The sequence below is a fragment of the Centropristis striata genome, chromosome 21 (genome assembly GCF_030273125.1).
Source record: "Centropristis striata isolate RG_2023a ecotype Rhode Island chromosome 21, C.striata_1.0, whole genome shotgun sequence".
NCBI lineage: Eukaryota > Metazoa > Chordata > Actinopteri > Perciformes > Serranidae > Centropristis > Centropristis striata.
The window spans coordinates 23511115-23528984 of NC_081537.1; the positions used below are offsets into that span (position 1 = coordinate 23511115).

General features: G+C 37.9%; 4 protein-coding genes across 6 annotated transcripts; 2 read left to right on the forward strand and 2 right to left on the reverse strand.

Annotated features, from left to right (window-relative positions):
* Positions 1-514: 514 nt before the first annotated feature.
* On the reverse strand, positions 515-3716 carry LOC131958989 (peroxiredoxin-like 2A). Its single transcript, XM_059324068.1, has 5 exons — positions 3446-3716; positions 3207-3298; positions 2010-2150; positions 1704-1868; positions 515-962 (listed from the first exon to the last, which is right to left on the reverse strand). The coding sequence occupies exons 1-5, from the start codon at positions 3594-3596 to the stop codon at positions 849-851; spliced, it is 663 nt and encodes a 220-aa protein (XP_059180051.1). The 5' UTR covers positions 3597-3716; the 3' UTR covers positions 515-848.
* A 118-nt stretch (positions 3717-3834) lies between these two features.
* dydc2 (DPY30 domain containing 2) lies at positions 3835-14852 on the reverse strand. 3 transcript variants are annotated; one of them, XM_059324065.1, is made up of 7 exons: positions 14815-14852; positions 9105-9259; positions 6902-7024; positions 5284-5427; positions 4877-5014; positions 4565-4729; positions 3835-4452 (listed from the first exon to the last, which is right to left on the reverse strand). In XM_059324065.1, the coding sequence occupies exons 1-7, from the start codon at positions 14849-14851 to the stop codon at positions 4420-4422; spliced, it is 795 nt and encodes a 264-aa protein (XP_059180048.1). In that variant the 5' UTR covers position 14852; the 3' UTR covers positions 3835-4419. The 3 variants fall into 3 exon arrangements, with proteins under 3 accessions (XP_059180048.1, XP_059180050.1, XP_059180049.1); XM_059324067.1 differs by lacking the exon at positions 14815-14852 and adding an exon at positions 10822-11150; XM_059324066.1 differs by lacking the exon at positions 14815-14852 and adding an exon at positions 9468-9585.
* On the forward strand, positions 10870-13377 carry LOC131958986 (gastrula zinc finger protein XlCGF57.1-like). The gene is made up of 2 exons (XM_059324063.1): positions 10870-11148; positions 11602-13377. Exons 1-2 carry the CDS (start codon positions 10956-10958, stop codon positions 12978-12980), a joined length of 1572 nt encoding a protein of 523 aa, XP_059180046.1. The 5' UTR covers positions 10870-10955; the 3' UTR covers positions 12981-13377.
* On the forward strand, positions 14400-17566 carry LOC131958985 (zinc finger protein 501-like). The gene is made up of 2 exons (XM_059324062.1): positions 14400-14633; positions 14871-17566. Exons 1-2 carry the CDS (start codon positions 14441-14443, stop codon positions 16256-16258), a joined length of 1581 nt encoding a protein of 526 aa, XP_059180045.1. The 5' UTR covers positions 14400-14440; the 3' UTR covers positions 16259-17566.
* The last annotated feature ends 304 nt before the right edge of the window (positions 17567-17870 follow it).

Here is a 17870-nt window from a genome sequence, read left to right on the forward strand (position 1 = left end):
TAGTTTTCAACTTAAAAATTATAACAATCTGTACACTGCTCTAATTATAGGCCTAATTATTTTACACCTGTCTCTATTTATAGTACAATATTTACCTTTAAAATGTAATTAAGTAGAAATATAAAGTTACATAAAACGGAAATACTTAAATAGAGCACAAGTACCTCAAAACTATACTTGAGTACAGTACTTATCACTGGTTTTAGCATCAGTTTTGCCTCCTTAGAGGTTTAGACACAACATAAAAGGTAAAACAACAAAAAATAATACCCTAAAACTTACTTGTATTTAAAAATATTGTCCAAATTATTATAAATTTATTGTTATTCATTTTCTTTGCAGTCTTGAGGATGGACGAAAGATGAAAATTCACACAATTTTTCTCAACAAACTTTAAATAACCCTGCAGGAGACCGGATGGATCTCACATGATGGTTTTGGCTCTGAAAACTCAGGAAGGAAGTCCAACATCTGAACAACTTTTTCCAAGCAGTGAATAATAATCAAAACAGACTGTCGAGCACAAAGCTGTGTTTTATTGGTTAAAGGTTTCTTGGCCCCCGAGATAACACAACAGTATTACAGAGTAATAGAGAAAACTAAGTGTTAGTATCAGGTCTGCTTGCTCTGGTGAGTTTAAAGACAGACCATCATGAATACACTCCGTCTCATTACACCGTCACACAGCATGCACCCTGGTTTCACCAACAAACTCCCAGATCTAATGAACACTTTACAAACTTTAAAATGTTTCAGTTTATATGATGGTTCTTGTAGCTGGAGGTCATTTATATGGTTCTGAACTTCCTGTGCGTTTTAAAGATATGAGGTTATAATAATACAAAGCATTATTTCCTCTCCAAAGGCAAAAGTTCTTGTGAAATTCTTCTGGCAGCTCGGATCACATCTTCAGTATTGACTTTATCTCCAAACTCGACCTCTCTGTGCTCCAGAAGAATTCCCTGCAGGAGAACAAGAAAAAAATGTTTTATTAAACAGCTCCAAGTGCTTTTATTTTACTCCTCTTGTCACAAGTCATTTTTTAAATCTTATTTTACTTTATTGCTGTGAGGCTTGTTATTTTACCTGATAAAACCTGAAATAAACATGTAAAATAATAAAATAATAAATTGCATCATGACAATAATAATTAAAACAATAACAGATTATAAATTAACTGAAGCAACTAAATGATAAATTTATAACCTATTATTATTGTCATGATCAGAGCCCTCGTGCCCTAGAAATTTTGCCCTTAATAAACATATCTGCCCTGAGGCCACGGTGGACTAGCTGCCCCGCCAACACTGCCCCAGTTGGTTTTGCTGTTTTCTAGTCTGCCTCTTTCCTGTCAACACAGCTTTGACACCTGCGACTTTTGAGAGAAAAAAAAAAAAGCATCTTTTGATGATAAATAAAATAAATTACATCATGACAATAATAAAATGTAATAGATTATAAATTAATAATTCAGTAGTTTCATTTAATTGATAATATTATTGTTTTAAATCATTGTTATTGTCATGATGTTATTTATTATAATTATATTTTCTCTATATGTGACTGTATGAGGGGGAATTTATGTTTATATGTTCTGATAAAAAAAACTTGAATTTTCAATAATATTATTATTATTTTTTTTAAATATACAGCTGATTATGTCCTGATGTCGGTTAGAATAAACGTGACATTAGAGGTTTTACCTGCTCTCCTTGCCCAATGACGAAGACCCCACCGAGGACGAAGCCCTCCCCCAGAACGTTTCCCATGAAGCCATTCTTAAAGGCCCGCAGGCCGTTCATCCACACCCCGACACGCAGGAACGCCAGCAGGCCCATCTTCCTCTCACGGGGCCCATAAAAACGCCTCTGCAATGCAACAACAAGAATTATCATGTTTCCCCACAGATCCTGAATGACTCATATTGTAAAGAAAATCTCAGTATCAGGGGAGGAAACTGACCACACAATGTGCTAATTCATTACAGAAAAAAAAAAAAGCGCAGAAACCTTTTCATCCAAGAAGATCTCCCCCTTGAAGTACGGTCTGAAGTTCTGGACCTCGGTGCCGACGTCCTCCTTCACCACAGCGTACAGAGGGACCCCCAGCTCATCCAGCTGGGGCTTCAGAGAGGACAGCCCTGCAGCCTCCTGCAGCCACACAGGACACAAAATTATCACATTAACAAAACTCACTAATAATACAAAGGCACTGCTTGCAGCAACTGGTAAATAATTACTTTATTACTATTGCACCTTTTAAAAACAATATCTTCACATGGGAGAATGATGCCATAAGGCAAACAGAGCAGAGTGAAGGAGAGTCTCTACAAGTGGGTTTTAAGTTAGAAGAAGTTATTGACTCTCATAACATAATCATTGAAATATTAGACCACCCATGTTTTCTCCTTGCTTTCTTGTTCATTTAATGCCTTGTACAAGGCATTTTGATTATCATCAAGAAAACCATGGGAAATGGCTAGATATCAGCTCTTGTTGTTAAATTTAAACTCTTTTGACCTATTTTTGTTGTTATCATTATATTTGTCCAAATAATGTACCTTTAGATGTATCAGGGATTAAAATGAACAAGAACTTGAAGAAAAAAACGAAATTCCAGGCCTGCCTGGCACAGTTGAATACTGAAATTGATCTCGCATAGATCCATACATCTTCTCACTTTGTATGTATTGTCTATGCTATTGTGCTCATTCTGAGCTACTCTTATGTCTTCATACTGTAGAGGCAGTTTAACTTTTATAATGTTTGTAATTTTTTTCCCAACTGTGCATGGGTTTTTCATGCACTGGTCAATTTTGAGGTTTAGGGTCATTTTTCACCCATAACAAGTCTTCTTTTCAGAATAGTGCAAAGAAAATGAATTTACTTAACAGTTTGGGTTATGTCATTCTGCATAACGAGTACTTTTACATTAAGTACATTTTGATGCTGATACTTTTACAATTTTCAGTCAGTTTTGAATGCAGGACTTTACTTGTAGTGGAGTGATTTCACAGTGTGGTATTAGTACTTTTACTGCAGTAAAGGATCTGAATAGTTTTTCCACCACTGTGTAAACAAAAATAAAGGGATGTTAAAGGGTTAAAAATCACTTTTCATGAGGCCAATAAGTTTATTTAATAAAGACATGTAGTTATAATAACAAGACGCAACTGAACACACTGTCTTAACATGTCGTGACATTACCTCTCTGCACAGAAATCATCCAGGTCTCCGCACTGCCATGATCACAGCTCCGGAGCCCTGCCACAGAGATTTCGCTTTCAGGATCCTCTTTTCTGAAATCAGGCGAAAGGGTGAAAGACTTTAGCAACAGAATAAAAAAAATGCATTCCAGCTAAACAATGGCCCCTTTCACACACAAACACACGGCCTTCTGACCATTTATTAAATTATATAATTCTCACAAACAAGCTGCGACTCACCTCCTGTCAGGGTTTGCAGTTCAGTCTCCTCCAAATGTTTGAGAGTCGCTTTCAGCGGCGGCGTCAGAAACATGTCAGTGAAAAAGTTCATAACTCCAGTAACGAGGCCGCCGAGAGCAGCCACGGCGTTGGCTACAATCTCCAGAGCCATTTCTGCTTTCTATCCGATTTTACCTCAATGCATGTTGCCTTCAGCAGCTCCTCTGTGGCTGCACTGCGGAGAAAAGCGCATTTTAAACTGCAGCTGAAGTTGATCCTCCCAGTGGTTGACAGACCCAGCCTTGTTTTGCACCCAGATCTGACGTGATTAACCACAGCTGTGTTTGATAAGTGACGCCGTCATCGAGTCTGCAGCAATGAGTCTGCAGATTGCGAAAAATTAAATACAATATGCAACAGTGTGTGCTCCTCCTGCAGTTCAAAGGTCACTGAAGTAAATCTGCCCTGTCATTCTGCCATCATATCACACATGGCAGAAATAATGTTGCAAGATCACACAGTTAAACAAGTGATGTAACTTTATTTCCAAAATTAATCTGTGTAATGATGCCATTTCAACTGTTTTCAGTCTGTCTATGTTTTATGTATTGTTCCTAATTTATATTTCTTCTTGCTTAAACTGATTATACTTTTTTGTTAATTTCTTATAAACACTGCTTGATTACTTTTTATTGTTATTTTATTGATGCTTTTTTCTATTTTTTTGCTGTACACCCTTGCTGCTGTAACAATGTGGGACTAATAAAGTAACATTTTATCTTATCCTGTTTTTCAAGATCATCTGACATATTTAATTTAAGTCTATTATACAAAGCAACAAGTCTTATATATTTCCAAATATATTCAAATAAAAGTGATGAAAGTTTATTTTTGCATGTTTTATATTTGCACATCAAACTACATGTATATATCTTTATTAAACTATAAAATGATTTAAAACTGTGCAAAAGAGGTGAATTATCAGACAGACTTCATCACGCCTGGCCTTCTTCTTCTTTTTCTTCCTCCTGAAAAACAACACAGAGCTTTGTTGGAAATTATTCACCACTAAAATTATTTTAAAAAATAACTTCTGAAGTGTATAAATTATTAGATCAGTTGTTTGTGGGAGTTTCGCACTTCATCATTCATCATTTTTGTCATTTCACTTGAAGGGTTTTCCTGCTCCTGGATGTGCTCCGTGTCAGGAGGAGAGTTTTCCGTCTCCTCTGTCCCCTCGGCTGCTGCATCACCATCTGGAGCCGAGCTATCAGTGGCCTCGGCTGTTTGCTGCCTGTCTGCCTCCTGAGACGAGGTGGTCAGAATAGCTGGTTAAGCATTAAACAAAAGTGTCTTCGCATTTATATCTCATGACTCTACTGCTGATAGACTCAACACTGCTGTCTCTCTCTGGACTTCTTATTTGGTAAGAAAAAGACAGAAATGATCCACCTTGTCCTCGTCCTGAAGAGGCGGAGAGACAGACTTTCGTGTCTCCTGTTCGGTCTCTTCAGTAGAAAACTTCTCTTCTGGTTTAAGATCTTCACTCTGTGGTGCCGACTCCGACTTACCAGTTCCATCTTCATCAGCCTGCTGGTGAAATGGTGTCATGGAGAAAAATTAGTAGATTAACAGCTCTGCCTTCTCTCTCCCTGACTCCTGTCTGTATTTTCTTCACCTGGACTCTTGTACTTGAACTTCTATTCTTTCTCTTCTCATCTGTTTTTTTAAGCTTTAATCTTCATCTCACATGGCCTCAAATCTTCTCCACCTCTCAGCTCATCTATTCATCAGCTTGACTGGCTCCTTTTCCTGCATCTCTTACTAAATCCTCATGCATGTGACCTGTATTTCATCACCTTCTCTGTGTCTCGAGCAGCACGAGGGCTTTGTTTATCGTCTGGATCTTCTGTTTTGTCTGTTTTTAAGACGTCAGCTTGGCTGGGAGTTGAGTTTAACGGTTCAGTCTGCTCAGATTCAGTGTCGTCAGCTTCAACAACCACCTGCAGAGTCATTATGAGACAGAATAAGATGTATATCACACTGACTGTGGTTAAGATTCTCATACAACCACATGAGAAAAACAAAAAAACAAAATATTTAACACCTGGCTGCTTTTCATTTGGTATAAACTGTTTTTTTTTTTTTTACTGAAATCAGGCTAAACAATAAAATGGTACAGATGGAGTTTGTGTCTCATCACCTTCTCCTCATCTTCAAGCACTTCTCTCTCTTCTGTTTCTTTGGTGTTTGCAGTCTTCTCCTCTACATGCTCTTCTCTTGGCTCTTCCTCTGTTTTCTCTTCTGTTTGATCGCTCGTTGGTTCCTCTTCTGGTTTCTCACCCAGCAGCTCTGCAGACTTCTCTTTGACCTCAGTGCTCAGGACCTCAGATTCAGCCTCCACAGGTTTTCCTTCAGGAGGCTCTGGACCGGTCCCATTATCTGTCTCCTTCACCTGGCAGACACACCATGTCCTTAAACCATTTGAAAGCATTTGGTGGCTACTTCCACACCACACCAGGCGAGTCATGCATTTTAGAATAATCAAAGCTCTGCCCCGCCACCGAAAAAGACCTCAACCACTCTCATGAATCAAAACCACACCAAGAAGTGATTGCAAAAGATCAGGGAGGGACCGCCACCAGATGCACACAGATTCAAGTTTTATCACCTCCGATTCAGTGTCATTGTCCTGAGCTTCAGTCTGGTGTTCGTCCTGCTGGTTTAGCGGATCAGGAGTGTTTGGTTTCTCTTCTTTCACAGGTTTGTTATCGTCAGCAGATGATGTGGGTGCATCCCCCTCCTCCTCAGGGATCTGCTGATGTGGTGATGTTGATATGCTCTTGAAGGATTTTGCTCAAAATGTCATGTAAAATGTTCTCCATTTGGAGCATATGTAAGTGGAGAACATTACAGTGGTGACATTGCTGTCTTTGTCTGAAGAATAACTTCTCAAAACAGGGAAAGAGGCAGATCTTTCGCCTTCAAAACCTCTAAAATGACTAACAAAACAAATGTGACTTTGGTCCTTACGGCTGAACAAAACACTTTCAAAGGAGGTTTTAGTTCAGTTGTTTTGAGCCCAACCTTTTTCCTATTAGGGACCCCTTTTCTACCACTGAGTAAACTGCTTTATTGACATATTTTATTCATATGTCATATTATATTTAATGCATAACAATAACAGCCCAGAAAAACTGGAAAGCTGTACAATTATCCCAAATAGTCAAAGCAATAACTGCATGTCGTTTATGTATAATAAGTGATTTTGATGAATTTTGAGCAGATTTTTTCCTGTGAATATTCCATCAAAGAGGGGAGTTATCTTTATCATTTGAATACAGTTCTCTGTATTATGTATCCGTTTGAATTTTTAACCATTATACATACTTAATCGGCTTCTTTTTTTGTTTTCTTCTCCCTAATGAACATTGTTTTTAGCTCTTTGGTTGGACTTTGTATCACAACCTACAGTACCTTTTTAGACTCTTCCAAGGCCTCACTGATCTTACGCTGCTCCTCCCTCAGCTTCTCCTGGTGCAGCGCCTCCTCTCCGGCCTTCGCCCGCTCCTCCTCCAGGAGTGCCAATTTGGCCTTTTGCTGCAAGTAAAAAAGTGGAACAACAAATGGTAAATGGACCTGCACTTATATATCGCTTTTCTAGTCGCCTTGCCACCACTCAAAGCGCTTCAGACTACAGACTGCGCTCATTCACCCATTCACACACATTCATACTGGTGGCAGAGGCTACCCTAAACGGTGCCACCTGCCACCATTGGGAATTCATTCACACACCGATGAATGCAGCATCGGGAGCAATTTGGGGTTCAGGAGCTTGCTCAAGGATACTTCGACATGTAGGCTACCATGGTCAGGGATCGAACCACCAACCATTTGATCAGTAGCAGCCGCCCCTAGCAACAACAACAAGGCCTGTGATTGGGGAAAAAAACACTACTCCTCGTCATTTTTATACCTGTTGTTTCACAACGGAATGGACATCTTTTGAGTCTTTCTAACGTGTTTGACCTTCTGACCTTTCATTTCTTTTGGGTCTCCAGACCTTCACGACGCTGTTTGCAGTTTCTGAGACCAAGCTGAATGTAAAAGGTGATTGTGTGTTTGTTGCCACAGGCCCTATAAGCTTTGTAGCACTCAGCCTGAGGAGCTTAGTCTGTCTAAGTCTGTTTCATCCTTTATTGCAGATCTCAAAACCTATTTGGAGATCAGGGCAGTGAGGTAGTAGTAGTAGTGGTAGTCGAGGTATTGAAGGTGCTTTAGTACGAGCAGTTTAACAGCAAGCAGCAGTGTTTCCTCTGGGTTTCTCCTCTTGTGGTGGGTGAGGTTTTTTTTTTAACCTCAGACAGAGGTTGGAAAAGTATTCAGTTCCTTACTTAAGTAAAAGTACTAACACCACACTCTGAAATTACTCCACTACAAGTAAAAGTCCTGCATTTAAAACTTACTGAAGTAAAAGAACAAAAGTATCAGCATCAAAATATACTTAAAGTATCAAAAGTAAAAGTACTCATTATGCAGAATGGACTCACTCAAATTGTTTTATATATTCCAAATATATAATTGGATTATTATTATTAATGCATTTATGCAAGCAGCATTTTACTGTTGTTAAGGTATAACTGATTTTAACTATCTGATATACATTAATCAGAATCAGAATCAGAATTTAACTAATCCCCGGGGGAAATTGCTTTTTTACAGTTGCTGCTGTATAAGAAAAGAAAGTATTTCTGTAAATAAAATAAAAGTAAAAAAACATGCTACACTAAATATACAACAATATAAATATGAATGCAAGTCTTAAGTATATAAATAGAAATATGAAATATAGTATACATTTGAAGTAAATATAGATACGTATAGAAATATAGAAAAAAAAATATGGATATGTGCAAAAATGTATATATGTTTACAGCAACAGTGAGACAAATTAAACTATTGCACATGATTTCTATAGAAATTCCATATTGCATAATTATTCTAAATAAAGTTATAAAGTAATGAATCATTGGTTGTGGCTGCTGATGGGTGGAATAAGTCTATTGACTCAGGGTGTCTGACACTCTGAGGGAAGCAATAAAAAGTTTACACCTACAACATCTACACCTAAAACCTAGAAATATTGAAACTTCACATGTAGTTGCTGGGGCTGTAAAATAGTCAACTTTTCATGTCAGAAAAAAACCCTTTTCAGCTTTGTGAGGGGGCATTTTGTGGCATCTTCTCTTCTTTTTATTGTTTTGTTTTTTTTTTCCCATCAAAAACCACTACACACACTAGAGCTGCTGGAGCCAAAAGCTGCTTCTCCTCCATTTTGTAAGCTTTTACTAAGAGCATGATGAGGAAAAAAAATTGCATGGTATGTAAAAATGCTAGTTGTCTAGTTGTAGTCTTATTGACCCTGAAAGATTCACAGTCTTTGTGGAATCTCAATATGAGACTAGGCTGGGACTAAAAACTCTAAACACTTGTCTTTAGATGTGAGCAGGTGTGAGCTGATGGTCTTCCAGGAGTCTTTTCCAAATCTTTTCAAAGTCTTCTGGTGTATAGGGAGCATTACTCATAAATAAGTGATAAAAACACACAGTAGGCCACCCTGTACACATACCATGCGGTGTGATGTTTCCCCCTACCGACAGAAACCTGAACAGCAGCTCACCTCTGTCTCATATTTAACATTTGAGTTGTACTTGTAGAGCCAGTGGGAGAGAAACTGGATGGGGTTCACAGGACGCTGCTCGGCCACTTCAGCGAGTCCTTCTGCCAGACATTTCCCCAAATGTCTTTTAATATACTCAGAGTCCATGTTTTTATCTGTAGGAGCAATAGAAACACAACTTATATTGACTTTCTGACGGTAAACTCGATTTTAAGCTCGTCAGTTCGCGTCAGTTAACAGCAACTCACTCAGAAAATAAAAGTTTAACGTTTTAATGTGTATTATTTATGTCGTAAGCTAATTTTGACTCCTCATTCATGTATTTAGCAAGAAATAAAGGTTAAAAACATCGCCAAAACAAACCTTTTTTCACGGAGCGTCCGGATGTAGCGGTTGTGTCTCTATGGTAACGGTGTCACGCAGTTAATGTTCCCTACAACCGTTAAAACTGGTTCCGATGACCGTTGATACTACTTTTATTCTGAAAGTAAGTTCCTGTTTTGTTTTGTTTTGTTTTGTTTTTACAGCTTTTTAATGCACTGGTCAATTTGAGATTTTCTTTCTCCCATAACATGTCTTCTTTCAGAATAGTGGGAGAAATAAAAATAAAAACATTCAGGTGTATAATTTTATTTATTTTGTAGACTTTTTCCTTCAGAATTTTTTTAAAACTAATATATCTACGAATAAATAACAAATAATAACTTTGAAATGTGCTTTATTCAATGTTTAGCTGTATGTTCTGGACATATATGCAAGTTTGTGTAGCCTATATTACATTTTAGAAAATTTGTAATGTAAATAACCAACTGGGGAAGTTTCATATCTATCATATCTCTCTCTAAGTTGTTTGTTTTTTTCAATTACCCTATTCACTTGTAGTGTATCCCCTTAACAATGTTAGAAATACTCTGTAGTACTGGTGAAGGAGACAGTACTCATGTAGTGAACAAGAGCCTTCCTGTTTGTATTCAAACTTTTTTTTTTAATTAAGAGAAGAACATTATCATTTAAGAGGGTTGTTTTTATTAGAAACATGTAAAGTGAGAATGAATGTAAAATACAGATTTGTTTTGTTTTGGGGTCTAACTTTGAAAGAATTTAATGATGAGTTGAAATTATGTAGCTCTGTCTCAAACATGTAATATTTAATGATAAAGTTGATTATCAAGGCAATAAAGGATTATAAAGAGACAAGTTTATTTATTTTCCTGGTAACACTTTACAATAACAAACTAAGTGATGTTTATAAATGGTTTATAAACCAATTATTTACTATTTACAAAGTGCTATACATATTTAATCTTTAAATGTTTTCAACCAATTTCTTAAAGGTATATGAATCATTACAAAAATGTTAAAATGAGTGCAATTAAAACTATTAATAAACTATTGATTAGAATTTAATTGCTTGTTAATGGTAAAGTAACTATAAACTTAGATTAATATACCATCTATTTGCCATTTATAATTCATTTATGTAAGTTTAAGATTCATAAAGTCTGTATTTATCATTCTAATTGGCCTATACGGTTTATAAATTACGATTAAACATTAATAAACTCTATTACTGATATTCTGGGCTTTTCCTTGGATGTGCACGATGGGCAAAAAATAAGCCATGTAGTTCAGTCTATTCATTTTTCAATTATTGATTGTGATTTAAAAAAATAAAATAAAATAAATAATACTTTTATTTTGAAATGTATCAACTAACCAGTCCCGGAAGCTATGGTGTCCGCTGTCAGAGGCTTTTTTCTCTCGTCTCTGGCATCTAGTCGATTTTAAAAGGAGTAAACAGTGTTTTTTACGGAGTTTGTGTACAAAGAAGGTTTCTGTTATTGTGTGAAAATGTCTAAATCCCAAAAGTTGCGATCGCTGGTGAAGCAGCGACTAACTGCGGCTGCTGAAGAGATATTTGGGCTGTTTGAAACGACGATAGCAGAGTACGAGGAGGAACTTTGTCGTTCAAAAGAGGAAAACGAGAGAAAACAGAAACTCCTAGACGCTGTTTTCAGCTCTAATACTCCGTTACAAAGAGCAGGTTTGTTTACTTTTCTTGCGCTGAGCTCTAAAACCTATTGATGGTTAGTTAGCTCTGCCACCGTAGCCAGTCCGACTAATCAATCACAGAAATGTAGCCACCCAACCGTGTATACGTGTATTTTTGTTTGGTATGCTTTATCGTAAAACTTAACCAACATGATCTATAATATAAAACGCCACGTCATAGAACAATAACCAGACATACTTATGACATTGTTTATTTTTCCACATAAAATACTTTGAATGATGGGCGGTTGCGGCTAGCCACCGTGGTCAGTCTGACTAATCGATAACAGAAATCGAGAGCCAACCAACCACATACTAATAAAACTGCACTTTAACCAGGCATACTTTGTTTATAACGAGACAAACTACATCTGGTTGTTTGCACTCATTATTATTGGTTTAAGTTTTATTTGATTGGTGGTCTGTGTTTCGTTCTGTCTTGCAGACGTCCAGCAGGTGTTGGTGATTAAAGAAGAGGTTCCCCCTGAAGAGCGGGAATGGAGCTCCAGTCTGGAGCAGGAGGACCATGAGGGCCAGGAGGAGCCAGACCACCCAAATATTAAAGAGGAAGAAGAGGACCTCTGGACCGGTCAGGAGGGAGAGCGGCTTCGAGGCCTGGAGGAGGCTGATGTCATCAAGTTCCCGTTCAGTCCTGTCTCTGTGAAGAGTGAAGATGATGAAGAGAAACCTCAGCCCTCACAGCTTTATCAAAGACAAACTGAACAGATGGAAAATGAAGATCATGGAGAGGACTGGGGAGGACCAGAACCAGAACCAGCCAGCTGCTCAGATCCAGAAAGACATCAAGAACTGATTACTGTTGATATGACTGGAGATGCTTCTGAACTCGAGACTGAAGACAGTGGGGACTGGAAGGAGGCCAGAGAACATCAGTCAGGTTTTAGCTCTTGGACGATTGAGAACAACGTCTCTGTCAGTGGTTTCAGATTTAGTACTGTTGAGAAACAGTTCAGCTGCTCTGACTGGGGGGAAGGGTTTGGAACTGGAGAAAATCAAAGAGGACCCATGAGCTCTTTTGAAGGAGAGAAACCTTTCAGCTGCTCAGTCTGTCAGAAAACTTTCACACAGAAGGGATATTTACAGGGACATATGAAGATCCACTCAGGAGAGAAACCTTTCAGCTGCTTAATTTGTGGTAAAAGATTTATACGGAAGGTACAGCTGACACAACACATGACAAATCACACAGGAGAGAAAACTATCAGCTGCTCAGTCTGTCAGAAAACCTTCACACAGAGTGGATGTCTACAGAGACACATGAGACTCCACACAGGAGAGAAACCTTTCAGCTGCCTCATTTGTGACAAAAGGTATTTTCGCATGGAACATCTAAAGTCACACATGAGAACTCACACAGGAGAGAAACCTTTCAGCTGCTCCATCTGTAATAAATCTTTTGCACACAATGGAAATCTACAGACACACCTGAAGACTCATACAGGAGAGAAACCTTTCAGCTGCTCACTTTGCGATCGAGCCTTCACCCAGAAGTCCAGTTTGCAGTTACACATGACAACGCACACAGGAGAGAGACCGTTTGGCTGCTCCTTTTGTGGCAAAGCTTTTAGTCAGAAGTCGAGGTTGCAGATGCATATCAAAAGTCATACAGGAGAGATGCCATTAATGCCTGGTTTGGATGGATGCAAAGACACCTTAGTTCATTACTTGAGTGCCCACACAGAGGAAAAAAACATTCAGCTGCAGCTGATGGAGAGAACTGCAGAGGACCAGAACCAGACAAGAACTTTACAACCTGATATTGTTGAAAAGACTGGAATCTTTCCTGGAATTCCCAAAGTCTAACATCAACAAACTACCGTAGCTGTTCACATACTTAGACATGTTGTCTATGATCACAAACGTTTCTTACCTTTCTCCCCGTGTTCCATCTTTAACAAAACCATTTCTTGAAATATCACATTTCAACAGAATAATAAGGATGGAAAAGCAGAAAAATATTACAACAGTGAACAACTCTTCTATTTGTTGTTTTAATGTAATGTCTGACTGGAATAGACTGAAAAAAGACTGAAAAAGTTGCTTAATTTTCATGAGTTAATGCTTGGAGCACAGTAGAATATATAGTTCTCTTTGTGTACTTATATGTTGTATGTGGTCATGGAAACTTGAAACTACATGGGTCATTGAAAAGGCATGATAAAGTGAAAAATGTTAACAAATACATCTGTTTCCATGTTGTTAAGAAACATTTCTGCAGCAGCTGATGAGGAATATTCTGAATGCCAGACCAAATAATAAACCTTTCCTCAATGTTAAAGACATTAACTGTAGAGCGAATAATCCTGATTGTTATTGTAAAGAATTACAAACCTAGATTAAACCTATACTGGAATATATATTATTAACTGGATAAAAAAAAGTTTGTATATTCTGTTGCTTTAATACAATTAAAGGGAAAATCATTGTACTGTACTGTAATATTTAAGCTGTATTACATTAAACATATCTAAATATATCACACAAAGCTTGTATTGTTTGTCTTTTTTGATTAGTTTGTTAATAAAAGAAGATTTAATACCGATATACAAATGTTGTGGGTCATTAAAGTAAGAAACAGCAGCCATCTTTAAGAATGCATAATATTTAGAAAGTTCATCCTAAAGATCTGGGAGTAATTCAATATGATAATTTATTGTATTTCATTTAAATCTTACCGTGAGAGCGCTTTGGATAAAAGCACTATATAAGTGCAGTCCATGTACTTCTTACTACATTTAGCTGCCAGCTTTATTTACTTTTCAGGTCAAGATTTAACAGGAAAAATATGGTTAAACTTCAATTTAAAATTATGCACATATGTGGAACATAATATATAACAATCTGAGTGAAAAACAGGACGTTTACTTATAGTGAAGTAATTCTGCAGTGTGTACTTTTACTTAAGTAAATAATCTGAATATTTCTTCCACTTCTGCACGCCATTAATCCTTTCCGAAACCTTTTAAACAGTTTCCTAATACTATTGTGCTCCTACAAAAAACGACAACAATTAAGGTGATAGTTGTTTGCTATTTGATATTGATTAACGAAATTTTATTGATTGAAAACACGATTAGATGCAGAAAGACGGCAACTTCTATTAGACGTCTGGGCTTTTGTTTTGAAATTTAGCAGCGAATTTGTCCCGGAAGCTACGTTGTTAGCTGTGGAGGTTTCTTTCATGTCCGGTGTGTTTAACGCAGAGAAAAACTGTCTTTTGTTCAGGGTTTGTGTGCAGAGAAGGTTTCTGTTATTGTGTGAAAATGTCTAAAGCTCAAGTGTTGAGATCGCTGGTGAAGCAGCGACTAACTGCGGCTGCTGAAGAGATATTTGGGCTGTTTGAAACGACGATAGCAGAGTACGAGGAGGAACTTTGTCGTTCAAAAGAGGAAAACGAAAGAAAACAGAAACTCCTTGACACTGTTTTAAACCCTGAGCTTCGCTTACAGAGAGCAGGTTTGTTCACAGCTGATCCTAGTGTGCATGATGTGCACATACTGCATAACATTTGCGTGAAAAAAAAGCTTTCTTTTTCATGCAATGACAACAGTATGTGCGTTTACAGTCCCTGCAGCATCCAGCAATGTATCACTACTTTTATGCAATCTGTCCGCTACATATATTTGCGTATTGTTACCTGTTTTTGCACCATTTGTTGGGTCATTAATGTGCATGTTTCATTCTGTCTTGCAGACGTTCAGCAGGTGTTGGTGGTTAAAGAAGATGAAGATCCCCCTGAAGAGGAGGAACTGGGCTTCAATTTGGACCAGGAGGGCCCAGAGCCCCGAAATATTAAAGAGGAAGAAGAGGAACTCTGGACCAGTCAGGAGGCAGAGCAGCTTCAAGGCCTGGAGGAGGCTGATACCATGTTTACTGCTGTCCCGGTGAAGAGTGAAGATGATGAAGAGAAACCTCAGTCCTCACAGGTTTATGAAACACAAACTGAACCGATAGAAAATGAAGCTGATAAAGAGGACTGTGGAGGACCAGTGGAGGACATGTACTCAGCTCCAGAACCAGATAATAAGACTGTAGATGCTTCTGAACCAGAGACTGATGACAGTCAGGACTGGAAGGAGACCAGAGCACCTCGGTCAGGTTTAAGCTCTTTGAAAGCTAAGAATAAAGTCTCTGTTAGTGCTGGTAAGAAACAGTTTAGCTGCTCTGAGTGTGGGAGAGGATTCAGGGACAGGAGAAATCTTTATAGACACATGAAATGTCATTTAGAAGAGAAACCTTTCAGCTGCTCAGTTTGTGACACATCTTTCACAGAGAGTGGATGTTTACAGAGACACATGAGAATCCACACAGGAGAGAAACCTTTCAGCTGCTCAGTTTGTCACACATCTTTCACACAGAGTGGATGTTTACAGAGACACATGAGAATCCACACAGGAGAGAAACCTTTCAGCTGCTCAGTTTGTCATAAATCTTTCTCACAGAGTGGCAGTGTACGGACCCACATGAGAATCCACACAGGAGAGAAACCTTTCAGCTGCCCAGTGTGCAATAAAACATTTCTTCGCAAGGAATATCTGACGGCACACATGAGAACTCACACAGGAATTAGACCGTTCAAATGCTCCCTTTGTGATAAAGGATTTATGCAGAGGGCAGCACTGAAACGACACATGACCAATCACACAGGAGAAAAACCTTTCAGCTGCTCAGTCTGTCAGAAGAACTTCACTCAGAGTGGAAGTCTAACAATACACATGAGAATCCACACAGAAGAGAGAACTTTCAAATGCACCATTTGTGATCAAAGATATTTCCGCAAGGGACATGTGGAGTCGCACATGAGAACTCATACAGGAGAGAAACCTTTCAGCTGCTCGGTGTGTCAAAAAACTTTTTCACACACTGGAAATTTACAAACCCACATGAAAATCCACACAGGAGAGAAACCTTTCGGCTGCTCACTTTGCGATAAAACATTCAGCCAAAGGTCGAGCTTGCAGATACACCTTGCAACTCATACAGGAGAGAAACTTAAGTTGTTCAATTTGTGGCAAAACTTTCAGCCAGGAGTCGAGGCTGCAGTTGCACATGGAAAGTCACACGAGACAGAAACCGTTTAGTTGCTCAGTTTGTGATAAAACATTTAGCCAGGAGTTGAAGTTGCAAAAGGACATTACAACTCATACATAGTGATGCACAGAATCTAACTTTTTCAGCCCTAATACTGATGCTGAAACCTGGGCTTTGGGTACCAGCCGATACTGAGAACTAATCTGATACTAGTGTAAAATTGATAAGCTATATGCCTTACTGTGTGGAAGTTACTGCGAGCATACTTTTATATTTAAGGCAAAATCAGTCATCAGTCTTCAAATGAACAGTAATCACAGTTTAGACTTACTCACAGCCATACATTTAAAACATGTGAAACAACAATATTTGGCTATCTTGGATGAATTGTTGAGTGTCGGGGTCCAATATAATAATCCAGTAATCGAGCAACAATAAGCAAGTAGATTAGGAGTCGAGTGAGTGGGAACCTTTCTCTCAGACTTTAAACCATGAGTCTAGTCTATGGAAAACACTGTAAAAGAAACACTGCACTATATGCTGTACACACACCATGCTTTGTGATGTTTCCTACTACCGACAGAAACCTGAACAGCAGCTTACCTCTGTCTCATATTTAACATTTGAGTTGTTCTTGTAGAGCCAGTGGGAGAGAAACTGGATGGGGTTCACAGGACGCTGCTCGGCCACTTCAGCGAGTCCTTCTGCCAGACATTTCCCCAAATGTCTTTTAATATGCTTGGAGTCCATGTTTTTATCTGTAGGAGCAATAGAAACACAACTTATATTTACTTTCTGACGGTAAACTCATATTATTGAAAAGTAAGCAGATTTTAAGCTTGTTAACAGAAACTTACCCAGAAAATAAACATTTAACATCCTCTTTTTGACGTTAAAGTTAAGTTCTACAGTAAGTACTTGTATTTTTAATGTGTATTATTTCTATTGTAAGCTAAATGTCAAGACAAACTCAACTAATCCTCCTAACACTGCTGTTCCACTACAGAAAACCCAAATAATTAAAGTGATAGTTTTCTGCTACTCTGATATTGATTAAACTAAAGTTGATTGATCCCCCTGAATGTCACAGCAGCGGAAATACACTTATAGATGCATAGCATGAGCAGACACAGCTTGACTTTTATTTTGAAACTTTTTCTTTGCTGAGTTTCTTTTTTCTTTCTGTGTTTCTTCATTTTGTCATGTGGATCTTTCTCGATGTTATTATGGATCTAAATTGTCTCACTGTATGCCATGGTAACCGTTAACCCTCTGAGGTCTGACCCTATTTTGGCCGTTTTTGAATACTTTTGATTTTGCCCTTCATGTACCACATAAAGATGTTTACTGTACCCATATTTGGTATCCATTTTTTCTTCACCTATATGATCTGACAATTATTTTTTCAATTTAACCTACTTTATTTAAATACACAAAAATCATGAAATCGGAGTTGAAAATTATACGATTCACTACAATAAAAAACACAAATATGCTCAATGAACTGTTTTGGAACTTGAAAATGTAAACATAGGATACAAATATGAACATATAAAAGGCAAAAAATGAAATATAATAAAATTATATACAAAAAGTCCCATAAAACGTATATTTATAGGCTTTTTTCCCCCTTGTTAGCTGCAACTCTTCAAAACAAACTAT